Source organism: Cebus imitator, unplaced genomic scaffold, assembly GCF_001604975.1.
Source record: "Cebus imitator isolate Cc_AM_T3 unplaced genomic scaffold, Cebus_imitator-1.0 Scaffold0, whole genome shotgun sequence".
NCBI lineage: Eukaryota > Metazoa > Chordata > Mammalia > Primates > Cebidae > Cebus > Cebus imitator.
This window is the reverse complement of record NW_016107315.1, coordinates 4,045,883-4,058,303: the sequence shown is the minus strand read 5'-3', so window position 1 is coordinate 4,058,303 and position 12,421 is coordinate 4,045,883. Positions and strand designations below refer to the sequence as shown.

At 43.0% G+C, this 12,421-nt stretch overlaps 1 protein-coding gene across 1 annotated transcript in view; it reads left to right on the top strand.

Moving 5' to 3' along the window:
• The window catches only part of RBM6 (RNA binding motif protein 6), a 138,736-nt gene that overhangs the window by 101,271 nt on the left and 25,044 nt on the right, over window positions 1-12,421 (top strand). Inside the window, exons 7-8 of the mRNA XM_037736710.1 lie at window positions 6,911-6,985; window positions 11,433-11,493. Of these exons, the coding sequence (XP_037592638.1) occupies window positions 6,911-6,985; window positions 11,433-11,493 (136 nt within the window). The remainder of the gene's footprint in view (window positions 1-6,910; window positions 6,986-11,432; window positions 11,494-12,421) is intronic.

The following is a 12,421-nucleotide window of genomic DNA, read 5'->3' as shown; positions in this document are numbered from 1 at the left end:
TACAGGCACGTGCCACCATGCCCAGCTAATTTTTTGTAGTTTTTAGTAGAGACGGGGTTTCACCATGTTGACCAGGATGGTCTTGATCTCTTGACCTTGTGATCCACCCGCCTCAGCCTCCCAAAGTGCTGGGATTACAGGCATGAGCCACCGCGCCCGGCAAGGAATATATTCTTAACTCCGGACACCTTTAAAATATTTAAGTTCTCATGTCAGGGTGTGGCTTGAAGTGTGTGGTGTTCCCAAAAGAGAGTTCTTTTTTTTTTTTTTTTAAGACAGGGTCACACTTTGTCACCCAGGCTGGAGTGCAGTGATGTGAGCTTGGCTCACTGCAGCCTTGACCTCCCAGGTTCAAGGAATCCTTCCACCTCAGCCCCCAGATGAGCTGGGGATTACAGGCGCATGCCACCATGCCCAGCTAATTTTTGTATTTTTTGTAGAGGTGGGATTTCATCATGTTACCCGGACTGGTCTCGAACTCCTGAGCTCAGGCAATCCACCTGTCTTGGCCTCCCAAAGTGCTGGGGTTACAGGCGTGAGCCACTGTGCCTGGCTGCTGAGTTCATCTTGAGACTCTGACTTCTGCCAGCTGTGATCCCAATGGGTGGGGCTCTAGGGCTCAAAGAAACAGTCAGCTGTTTTGCTTCAGAGAGCACAAATAAGGTTTTGGCTTGATGCTGGTTGTTGCTGGTGTCATATAGTCTAAAACGTTTGTTGTCAAGAACATTTTAGTAAAAGTTTTGGTTGTGCTTTCATCTATCAAGAAGAGACAGGAAGTGGCAGCTGACAGGGCAGCGTCTTTATGCCCCTCAACCTTACACTGGACGCTGAAGTGGGATTTTGTTTTCAGTGGAGATCCCAGTGGGGTCTTATCTCCTGGATGCTCAAAGTGCAGCTCAGATCCTGTTGGGTAAGAATAGAGGACATGGAGAAGGTCAACAGGCAGAGCTGTAGAGTTGCCATTCTTTGTACTTCCTTTAGCCTCTGTGCTTTATTTCTCCCTTCATCTCCTTCTTCCATCTTCTGTCTCATTTTGCTTTGGCCTTTGGGAATAGTGGGTTTTATAAAATATTCGAACTGTAACATAGCCTCGTACCATAAAGAAAATGAGCCTGACTGCTTTACAAAGGATTTCTATAAAAAGTAATCTTTTATACTAAGAGAAATGACACATCTGTTTTAAACTTGTTACTTTTTTTCCTTTGGCTTTGCTCTTTCTACAGGTTCATTTGACTGTCATGGTTCTTGAAACTCCTGGTAGCAGCCATTTACTAAGCCCTCTTTATCTTAGGCACAGCACCGAAAGCAGTTGTAGGTGTTTTAAGAACAGAAATCCCTCCTTAAGCAGGCCAGTTTGGGGGATTGGCAGTACTATGAAGAAACAAGGGCTTTGTGGCAGTCTCTCTAAAAACTCCCTGTGAGTCCGTTTTCTGCAAACTTCTTTAGACTCTACAGTGTATATCTTTTCATCAGAAGCCACCTCTTTGAAGTGGGAAGTGTGATGAATTGACCGACTTTCTGGAATTTAAAAACAGACAATATGGCGAAAAGAAAACCTGACTTTTAGTACTATATGTGTTGCTAATTAGCTCTGTATTCTTGGGCGGACTACTCCATGTATCTCAGCTGTCCATATGCCCTACTTGTGAGAATCTAATGAGATGACATTGTGAAGAATGCCTTTGTAAACTGTAAATTGCTTTGTGAATAAAGATACGCTATCTCTGATAAACAGTACCAGTTCTCAGCCACCAATAACCTGATAGCCCCATACTGTATTTAGAAGAAACACAAAACAATGAAGAATGATTGCCAGTCTTTCAATGTGAGTTGTATTCACAAAGTTCATATACTTTTTCCCTGCCTTTTTTGATCTTGTCTGTTTCTTTCTGTACTATAATGGAAAGATCACACAGCAGTCATTTTCTCAGTATAAAGTAAAGCTACAACTGAGCTGGCATTGAAGATCTTTAACAAAGATGCAAAGCAGCTGGCCAGAAATGTTTTTTTCTCTCCATTTTCTATTGTACCTCTCAGTACCTTAAGAATCCTTGAGGCTGGGCATGATGACTCATGCCTATAATCTCAGCACTTTTGGAGGCCAAGGCCGGAGGATCACTTGAGCTCAGGAGTTTGAGACCAGCCTAGGCAACATAGTGAGACTCCCATCTCTACAAAAATTTTAAAAATTAGCCAGGCATGGTGGCATGCACCTGTGGTCTCAGCTACTCAGGGACGTTAAGGCAGGAGGATTGCTTGAGCCTGGGAAGTCAAGGCTGCAGAGTCATGATTGCACCACTGTTCTCTAGACTGGCAACCTGGGCAACAAGAAGAGAGACCCTATCTAAAAAATAAATAAATAAAAAATAAAAATAAAAAATCCTTGAGGATTGGTTATGAGCCAACAAAATGGGAGCATATGGTAGAGTCTCAACACTCTGACCCTAGTCCGTCGCATAGGCAGTCAGAAAATGAGATCATGACGTCTCTAAGAGCAGCTGATGAAAAAGGAAATGGGAATGTAGATTTCTATCAGCAGCCCTCCAGACCCAGAGTTTGTTCCTCTGTAGTGTCTTTAGGTGGAGAATAAGGACATGCTTTGCCATTCTGGAGTGCAAATATCTGGCTGTTTGCAGCTTCACAGTAAGACTTCTTGAAATGTACTTCGTAATACCTGTGTGTCACTTTGCCAGGTGATGGCTGGAGAGGATTTTAGCAGGTTTTAGTCTCATTTAAGCTAATCTAACACTGCTGAGAAAGGAAGAGATGTGTTTGGTTTTACTTTCAGATATATACCTCTTAGCTGGGTGCAGTGGCTCATGCCTGTAATCCCAGCAATTTGGGAGGCCGAGACAGGCGGATCACTTGAGGCCAGGAGTTTGAGACAAGCCTGGCCAACATGGCGAAACCCGATCTCTACTAAAAATACAAAAATTAGCCAGCGTCGTGGAGCACACCTGTAATCCCAGGTACTTGGGAGGCAGAGACAGAATCACTTGAACTGAGGAGGCGGAGGTTGCAGTGAGCCAAGATCCTGCCACTGCACTATGCACTATAGCCTGGGTGCAGAGTAAGACCCTGTCTCAAAAAAGAGAGATATATAGATCTCTCTCTCTCTCTCCCTCTCTCTCTCTCTATATATATATATATACACACACACACCTCTTTTTTTTTTTTTTTTTTAGCGACAGAGTCTCATTCTGTTGCCCAGGCTGAAGTGCAATGGCACAATCTTGGCCCACTGCAATCTCCGCCTCCTGGGTTCTAGCAATTCTCCTGCCTCAGCCTCCCGAGTAACTGGGACTACAGTTGCATGCTGCTATGCCCGGATGATTTTTTGTATTTTAGATGAGACGGGTTTTACTGTGTTGCCCAAGCTGGTATCGAACTCCTGAGCTCAGGCAGTCCACCCACCTCAGCCTCCCAAAGTGCTAGGAATATAGGCATGAGCCACTGTGCCTGGCCTATGTGGTACCTCTTCAGCAGCCAGACCTAGTTCATCAGACACAAGGCCTTCATGATACCTTTGCTTGAGAAGCTTAACAACTCAATAAATCAAATGATGAATAAAAATTCTAATGTATGAAAATACTCTAATAGATAATAGATTAAGAATGGACATCCGCTGAAGGTGATTGCATCATCCTACCCATTCATTAATCTAACTCCCTACAGGTTACTTCCCTAGGAGATATTGACAAGTCTCTGTTTTGTCAAATACAGAGAAAGGCAGCAATGGGGAGGGGTGCAGTGTATGTATGTATGTCATACCTATGCTTGGTATATATGAGTTGCCTGCATATGATAGCAGCTGGGGAATCAAATCATAAATTGTTCTCAGACAGGTTTGTCCTATGACTACCTATTCTTATTAAATAATCAGCTATATTGACCATTTTTGGTTTTGAAAAAATAGTAATTTTTTTAAGAGAGAAAAAAATTGGCTACCCATCAACAGTGATGTTAGAACCATTTCACATTCTTTAGCTTATGTCTAACCATGTGCAGGTTTAGAAAAGGGTTTGCCTGAGACTGTGAGAATAAGAAATCATTGCCTTTGTAACACATGATGTAAAAGTAATCTCCAAGTTGACATGCTGATAGGGACTCCTGGCAAGGGGAATTACCTACCCTCAACAAAAGGTCATTCGCAGCTACTGGAACATTTTTGTTGTCTGTGGAGTATAAGGTGCCTTAGAAATACCTGAATCCATTAATGCCTCCAAGTGATTAAATCAGAATTTGCAGGTGACTGAGATTGACAGTAGTGCCTTATTCTGGTGGCTGCTGTTCACTGTTCAAATGACAACCCACATGTTTTATGGATGAGGTATATAAATGTATGCTGTAACAGCAGTATCTCCCTCCAGAGCTACTGTGTACCAAGCACCAGGTCCCCCAGGGATAGTTGGCTCTATTCAGTATTTCATTCATTCAACAAGAGCTTACTAAGCTCCTTTTTGGTACCAGATACTCTTTGGTGCTGATAGTAAATAAAAGGCCAGCAAGATTAAGCAAACTCTAAGGCCTACACCAGGAATTTGATAACAGAAAGTACTGTCGTATATAGTTTCTGGTGTGTAGTGACGATTCTCTATGAAAGCTTAGTCTTTCAGGAGATTAAAATGGATGGTGAACTACTTCTACCTAGCAAGCAAGCAGGGTGAAATGAGTGACTATTTGACTGCCACCTGCTGATGCTGGTCTTTTTTGGTGCCTAGGGCTTATAATGATCAACATTTCTTGAGCCCTCACTATATTCTCTGCTAAGCTCTTTACATGTATGAATTTACTTAATCTTCACAAGCACCCCAAGAAGTAGATACTGTTGTCCCTACTTTACAGATGAGGAAATGGAAGCACAAAATTAAGGACCTTGCTGAAGGTCATGGAGTAGAGGCAAGATTCAAATTTAGGGAACTCAGCCCGGAATCCATGCTCTTAAAGGTGTTATATACTGTCTCTGGGCTTAGAAGGGGTTCATCTTAGGCCGGGTGTGGTGGCTCATGTCTGTAGTCCCAGCACTTCGGGAGGCTGAAGCAGGCGGATCACAAGGTCAGGACTTCGAGACCAGCCTGGCCAACATAGTAAAACCCCGTCTGTATGAAAAATACAAAAATTAACTCGGCATCGTGGCACATGCCTGTAGTCCCAGCTCAGAAGGCTGAGGCAGGAAAATCACTTGAACCTGGGATGCGGAGGTTGTGGTGAGCTGAGATTGCACTACTGCACTCCAGCCTGGGCAACAGAGCGAGACTCTGGAAAAAAATGATAAAGAAGAAGGGATTCATCTTGACTGACCTGAATTGGTAGAGTTTGATAGAGTGGTCCTTCCTGGATCCTTCCCTGCCTACAGAGCCTGTCTTTTTTCTGATTGGTCCCTAAGGCTAGACTGCCTGTCCCTAATAGTGAGCAGAAGCTGGTGAATGAAACGAGATCCCTTAGGAAAAAAAAAAAAAAGAGAGAGAGAGAGAAATGAAACGAGATTCCTTCTCTACAGCCCAGCTGTGCCCTTCACCACCTGGGTGACCCCACTGTTCTGAACATATATCCTCATCTGTAAAGTGGAGATAAGATTACTTCATTGGATCATTTAGAGGATTAAATAAGATAATGTACTTAGTGGTTTCTGGCTCTGAGTACGTGCATAATAAATACAAGCAATTTTTATTATCATTGTCCTTAGCCTTGAAAACAAGCCAGGAAATAGTTTCTCAGAGACCAGATGCTAAGTAAGACCTAGGTAGACAGGCAGTTTTCCCTTGGTTTTGACAAGACAATAATTTTATCCTATGTATTTCTCTTGACTTTTTTGATGTGAAAAGCAGAGAGGTAAAGCATTATTTGACAGATGTATGGATTCAAGCAAGAAACTGAGGTCCAATTGCAAAGAAATGGCTTGTATAACTCAGAGCCCTGTCTGAGGAGACACAGAGGACCCTAGAGGGCGGAGAATGAACACAGCGCAGGGGCTAGTTCCAGAGTCGCATTCTCGGTTAGTTCACTTTCAAGTGTGGGTGAGGGTCCCTTGTCAGTAGGCAGATTTTTTTTTCCCCTGCATCAACACGTTATTTGCTGGCTAGTGTTTATTAAATGAAACTTTAATGTGCAATAGAATTTATGATTTGTCCAAAATGGAGAGAGAAGGGAGCTCCTTAACAGACTTGTTGAGCCCCTTTTCCCACCCGTTCCTGTGCCAGACTTTCCCAAAGGCTTACTTGCCAATGGTTGCTTCTCAGATTGCAGGGCTAGCTCACTCTGTAAGCTCCAAGCCAGAGTGATACTGCCACCACCGCTGTTGCTCCCACCAACCATTCAGTTTCCTGCTCTAAGGATGTAACTTTGCTGTGAAGCTTTCACCTTCCTCCTTTCTTCCTGTCTTCTGTGTTGTATGTCTTTGTCCTGGTGCTTTTGCCATACAGCCAGTGTTTGAAAGGAAATTTTCGGCACCAAAGTTATAGCCCTTACTACCTTTCCAAGGAGATGTGAGTTAGCCATGGAAAAGAAGAGGGCTCCTCTGCCTCTGTGCAGAAGGAAGAGTTTGCTTCTTGATAGTGTGCTAGCTCCTGAGCTAAGTGGGGGACATGCCAGGACTCAAGAGAGTGCACCTGACCTCTGGACAAGTAGACTGGGCATAGCCTGCCCAAGAACAGCACCTAATCTACAAGAACCAAGGCCGAAGACTGATTTCACCTTCTCGCACTCCCCTTCCCTTGCACTCCCTTAAGCTTGCTCTGCAACACTGCCCCAGGTCTGTGGCTTAAAACAGCCATTTCCTTTCACCAGTGAATAAGCTCACTCTTTATAAAAATGTTTCAGCTTGGGGATTGGAAAGGCTCTCTGTGCCTTTCCATCTCTTATCTATTTCTTCAAGGGTTGATGTTGATGGTTTCTGTCTTTGTCTTTACAGGGAACTCTAATGATCCAAGACAAAGAAGTTACCCTCGAGTATGTACCAAGCCTGGATTTTTGGTACTGCAAACGAGTAAGTACCAAGAATTCCTTTCTTCAGAAGTAAGCATCCGGAATAACACCTCCTCCATATCTCTAGGAAGGCTGCCTGCTAACATGCATTCCCAAGGACAAAGCTCTTCTTCCTCAGCTCAATTCAGTTAAACAGGAAGAGGTCAAGGCAAGGTCATTCATAATTTCTCCTTCCCAGCTGTTACATCTGACCATAGAGGGTTCTGGACCTGCAATTGGAGATACTTTCTCAAGGACATGTGCCATGATTTCTGTCAGTTATAAAAATAACAGTTCCTTGACATATACTGTTTTCTCATCTCTCCTGAGGGTGGTCATAAAGGAATTCTTATTTGGAAAAGTACGTTTGGAGAGACTAGTTCTGTGGGAGTTGTACATTTTTTGGATATTTTTTCTATCTCCATGGATTTGCCTGTTCTGGATATTTCATATAAATGAAATTAAAATATGTAACCTTTTGTGTTGTTGGCCTTTCACTAGCATGTTTTCAGAGTCCACGTGTGTTGTAGTATTTATCAGTACCTCATTTCTTTTTATGGCTAAATAATATATCACATTTTGTTCATTAGTTGATGGACATTTGGGTTGTATCTGCCTCTTGACTTTAGTGAATGATAGAACCTTTGTGTGCTAGTTTTTGTTTGAACAGCTGTTTTCAATTATTTGGGGGTATGTATCCAGGAGTGGAATTGCTGGGTTATATGGTACTTTTATATTTAACTCTTTGAGGAACCACCAAACTGTTTTCCTTTTATTATTATTATTAGCAAACTTTTTCATAGACCACAGCTGCACTATTTTATATTCCTATCACCAATATGTAAGGGCTTCTTTCTCCCCCTCCTTGCCAACATTTATTATTTTTCCTTTTTTTGATAATAGCCATCTTAGTGGGTATGAAAAATATCTCATTGTGGTTTTGATTTGCATTTCCCTAATGACTTTGAGGATCTTTTCATGTGTTCATTGGCCATTTGTATATCTCTTTTTGAGAAATGTTCAACCAAGTGCTTTGCCCTTTGGAAGTGGTTTCTGTGTCTTTTTGTTGAGTTGTAAGAGTACTTTATATTTTCTGGATATTAATCCCTTATCAGACATATGATTTGTAAATATTTTCTATGTGTTAACTTTCACTTTCTTGAGAGTATCCTTTTTTAAAAAAAAAAGAGAGAGAGAGTGTTAAGGTCAGCCAGGTGTGGCTCATGACTATAATCCCAACACTTTGGGAAGCAGAAGTGGGCAGATCACTTGAGCCCAGGAGTTTGAGACCAACACGGCAAAACCCATCTCTGTGGTGGTGCATTGCCTGTAGTCCTTGCTACTCAGGAGGCTGAGGTGAGAGGATCACCTGAGTCCAGGAGCTCGAGGCAGCAGTGACCCATGATAGTGCCACTGTACTTCAGTATTCCAGCCTGGGTGACAGAGGAAGACTTTGTCGCAAAAAAAAAAATTTTTTTTAAGTTTATTATATACCTATTAAGTAATTAAAACAAATGTTAACAGTGGTATTATTTATAATAGCCAAAAAATGGAAATAACCAAAATGTCCATTAGCTGATGAATGGATGAACAAAATTAGCATATCCATACAATGAAATGGTTTTTGACAGTGAAAAGGAATGCAGTACTGAATCATGTTACAAGCCAGATGAACCTTGAAACTACTATGCCAGACACAAAAAAGCATACATTGCACAATTCCATGTCCCTAGGGGTAAGAATGAGAGGTGACTTCACTAGATTTCCTTTGGGGTGATGAAAATGTTTCAAAATTAGATGGTGGTGATGGTTGCGCTATACATTTACTAAAAATCGTTGACTCGTACATGTAAAATAGGTAAGTTTTATGGGTTTTGTTTTTGTTTTTAAGACAGAATCTTGCTTTGTCACCCAGGATGGAGTGCAGTGGCACAATCTTGGCTCACTACAACCTTCAACTCCACCTCCACCTCCTGGGTTCAAGCAATTCTCATGTCTCAGCCTCCTGAGTAGCGAGATGGGGTTTCTGCATGTCAGCCGTGCTGGTGTTGAACTCCTGGCTTCAAATGATCCAACCGCCTTGGCCTCCCAAAGTGCTAGGATTACAGGCATACGCCATCATGCCAGACCTGTTTTATGGTATTTAAATTATACATACTAAGGTTAGGATCCTAATTGCGCCACTCACTAGCTGAAGTGTCACACACTTCATTCATTCACATGTAGATATTCAGTTGTCCCAGCACCATTTGTTGAGAGACTATTCTTTCCCCATAGGCACTTTCCCCATTATCAAAAATCAGTTGACCATAATCTATAGGTTTATTTCTAGATTCTCAGTTTTATTCTGTTGATCTATATGTTTACACACAGCAGTAGTTACTATAGCAGCTCCCCTGTGGTAACAACCCTCAAATCCCAGTGGCTTAAAACAATAAACATATTCTTCACTCACATTACATGTCAGGGACTATGGGTTGTTTGCTACAGTTCTGTTCCACATGGTTTCTCATCCCAGCACCCAGGCAGAAGAAACAGTCTCAATATGGGACAGTGTTCTTCTGGCTAAGGGAGAAGTTCATTCACATAAGCATTGGCTTCTAAAGCTTTTCTTAGACCTGGTGTAGGTCATGTTGACTCACGTTCTATTGGCGAAAGCAAAGAAGACACATGGCCAAGGATGACAATGGAGAAAGGAAGTGTACTCGCCCTATAGGGAGGCATGACAGCCTTTGGTAGTGGGGAGGGTATGTGTGTATTTGTGTGTAATCGGCTTATAGTGAAGGGAACAATGAAATAACTGATTATAGTGATCTTATTCAAGTGATTTAACCTTTCTAGGCCTCAGATTCCTCATCTACAAAATGAGGAGATAGTAGTACCCATTTTCATGGAGTTAATTGGGGTTGCCAGGATCAATAAGTGATGACATATATAGTAGACCAGATACATGGTATGTGCTATTTAAGAATTAGCCACTACTGGCCGTGTGCGGTGGCTCACGCCTGTAATCCCAGCACTTTGGGAGCCTGAGAGGTGGCCAGATCACCTGAGGTCAGGAGTTTGAGACCAGCCTGACGGGAGAAACCCCGCCTCTACTAAAAATACAAAATTAACCAGGCGTGGTGGTGCATGCCTGTAATCCCGGCTACTCGGGAGACTGAGACAGGAGAATCACTCGAACCTGGGAAGTGGAGGTTCTGGTGAGCCAAGTTCATGCCATTGCACTCCAGCCTGGGAAACGAGCAAAACTCCGTCTCAAAAAAAAAATTAGCCACTGCTACTGTTGTTATTGTTTTCTCCTCGACTCCATGGTTCTTATTCTGGTTTCCCGCCAGCCAAGTTTCTGTCCCTCGTGGCATTTGGAAGGTCAGTGACAAAAGTTCAAAGTTTCAGGGTTGAGCAGTGTGCTTGACTATTTGTTCACATGTGCAGGCAAGAATAATTATATTCACATTAAAAATCTCTTCCCAGCTGGGCATGGTGGCTCATGCCTCTAATCCCAGCATTTTGGGAGACTGAGGCGGGTGGATTGCCTGAGCTCAGGAGTTAGAGACCAGCCTGGGCAACATGGTGAAACCCTGTCTCTACTAAAATACAAAAAATTAGCCAGGTATGGCAGCGTGTACCTTTAGTCCCAGCTACTCGGGAGGCTGAGGCAGGAGAATTACTTGAACCTGGGAGGCAGAGATTGCAGTGAACCGTGATCACGCGCCACACTGTACTCCAGCCTTGGCAACAGCGAGACTCTCTCCAAAATTTAAAAAAAATTTTAAAGATTGTCTCTTCCCTTATTCTGGGCTAGTGAATGTTCCCTTTCAGTATCTTTTAGATAGCTGCCAGAGACATAACCTGCATCTCTTCCTCCTACCTCATGCCTCATTATTAGTGTTTAAGAAAGGAGTTGATGGCCGGGTGCAGTGGCTCACACCTGTAATCCCAGCACTTTGGGAGGCTGAGGCAAGTGGATCATGAAATCAGGAGTTCAAGACCAGCCTGGCCAACAAGTGAAACCGTGTCTCTATAAAAAAATAATAATAAAAAAAAATTAAAAAGGAGTTGATAATTGAATTCTTGTCAGTTCTAGCCAACTGTGAATGAGGATCTCACAACCAATCCAGGCCCAGGTTTTGGGTGCAGACTGTAAATGGCCTTGGGATAATAATATTCTATAAACCATTTAACAGTAGTTTTCTAGGCATATTTCCTATAGTAATCTTTATCCAGGGCAAAAGCATTTGGGCTGCACCAAAGTCCCAGGTGCCTGTTAGAAGGTAGCTCGCAAACAGTAGCTCATCAGATCCTGTCTGCCAGATCTGATCAGTGGGGAATATCAGTTTCTTTTTTTAAGCTTTGAGTGGATCTGGGATATGGCTTCTTTCATTTTTAGGAGGTTTTACTTTGTTAGATGTACATAGGTTTTTAAAAATGTTTTCTGTCAAATTCAATTATTTCCTCCTTCCTTCCAGTGTAAGGCAAGCGTTGGTGGGCACCGATCTTCCTGTTCATTCTGCAAGAACCCAAGGGAAGGTGAGTGGCAGAAGTGGTAGCAGTTTTTATCTTGTGCATTGAGCAAAACAAATTTTTTAATTTTTTTTTTGAGACAGAGTCTCGCTCTGTTGCCAGTCTATCCTGGGTTCAAGTGATTCTCCTGCCTCAGCTTCCTGAGTAGCTGGGACTACAGGCACACACCACCACACCCAGCTGATTTTTGTATTTCTAGTAGAAACAGGGTTTCACCATGTTGGCCTGGATGGTCTCAATTTCTTGACCTCATGATCCACTCACCTCCACCTCCCAAAGTCCTGGGATTACAGGCGTGAGCCACTGTGCCTGGTGAGCAAAACAAATTTCATGCTTTCCTTGGCTTTAAAGAATTATCATCCCTAAATCCAAGTTGATCTACAAATCCTTTTTTTTTTTCCCAGACAGAGTCTCGCTTTGTCACCCAGGCTGGATTGTAGTGACGCGGTCTTGGCTCATTGTAACCTCTGCCTCCCAGGTTCAAGCAATTCCCCTGCCTCAGCCTCATGAGTAGCTGGGATTACAGGCACATGCCACCATGCCCAGCTAATATTTTTGTATTTTTAGTAGAGATGTGGTTTCACCATGGTGGTCAGGGTGGTCTTGAACTCCTGATTCATGATCTGACCACCTCACCCTCGCAAAGTGCTAGGATTACAGGCATGAGCCACTGCACCTGGCCTACAAACCTTTTAAAAGTGCAGTTTGGGCTGGGCACAGTGGCTAATGCCTGTAATCTCATCACTTTGGGAGGCCGAGGCAGGTGGATCACCTGAAGTCAAGAGTTCGATGGCCGGGCGCGGTGGCTCACGCCTGTAATCCCAGCACTTTGGGAGGCCGAGGCGGGTGGATCAAGAGGTCAAGAGATCGAGACCATCCTGGTCAAAATGGTGAAACCCTGTCTCTACTAAAACTACAAAAAATTAGCTGGGCA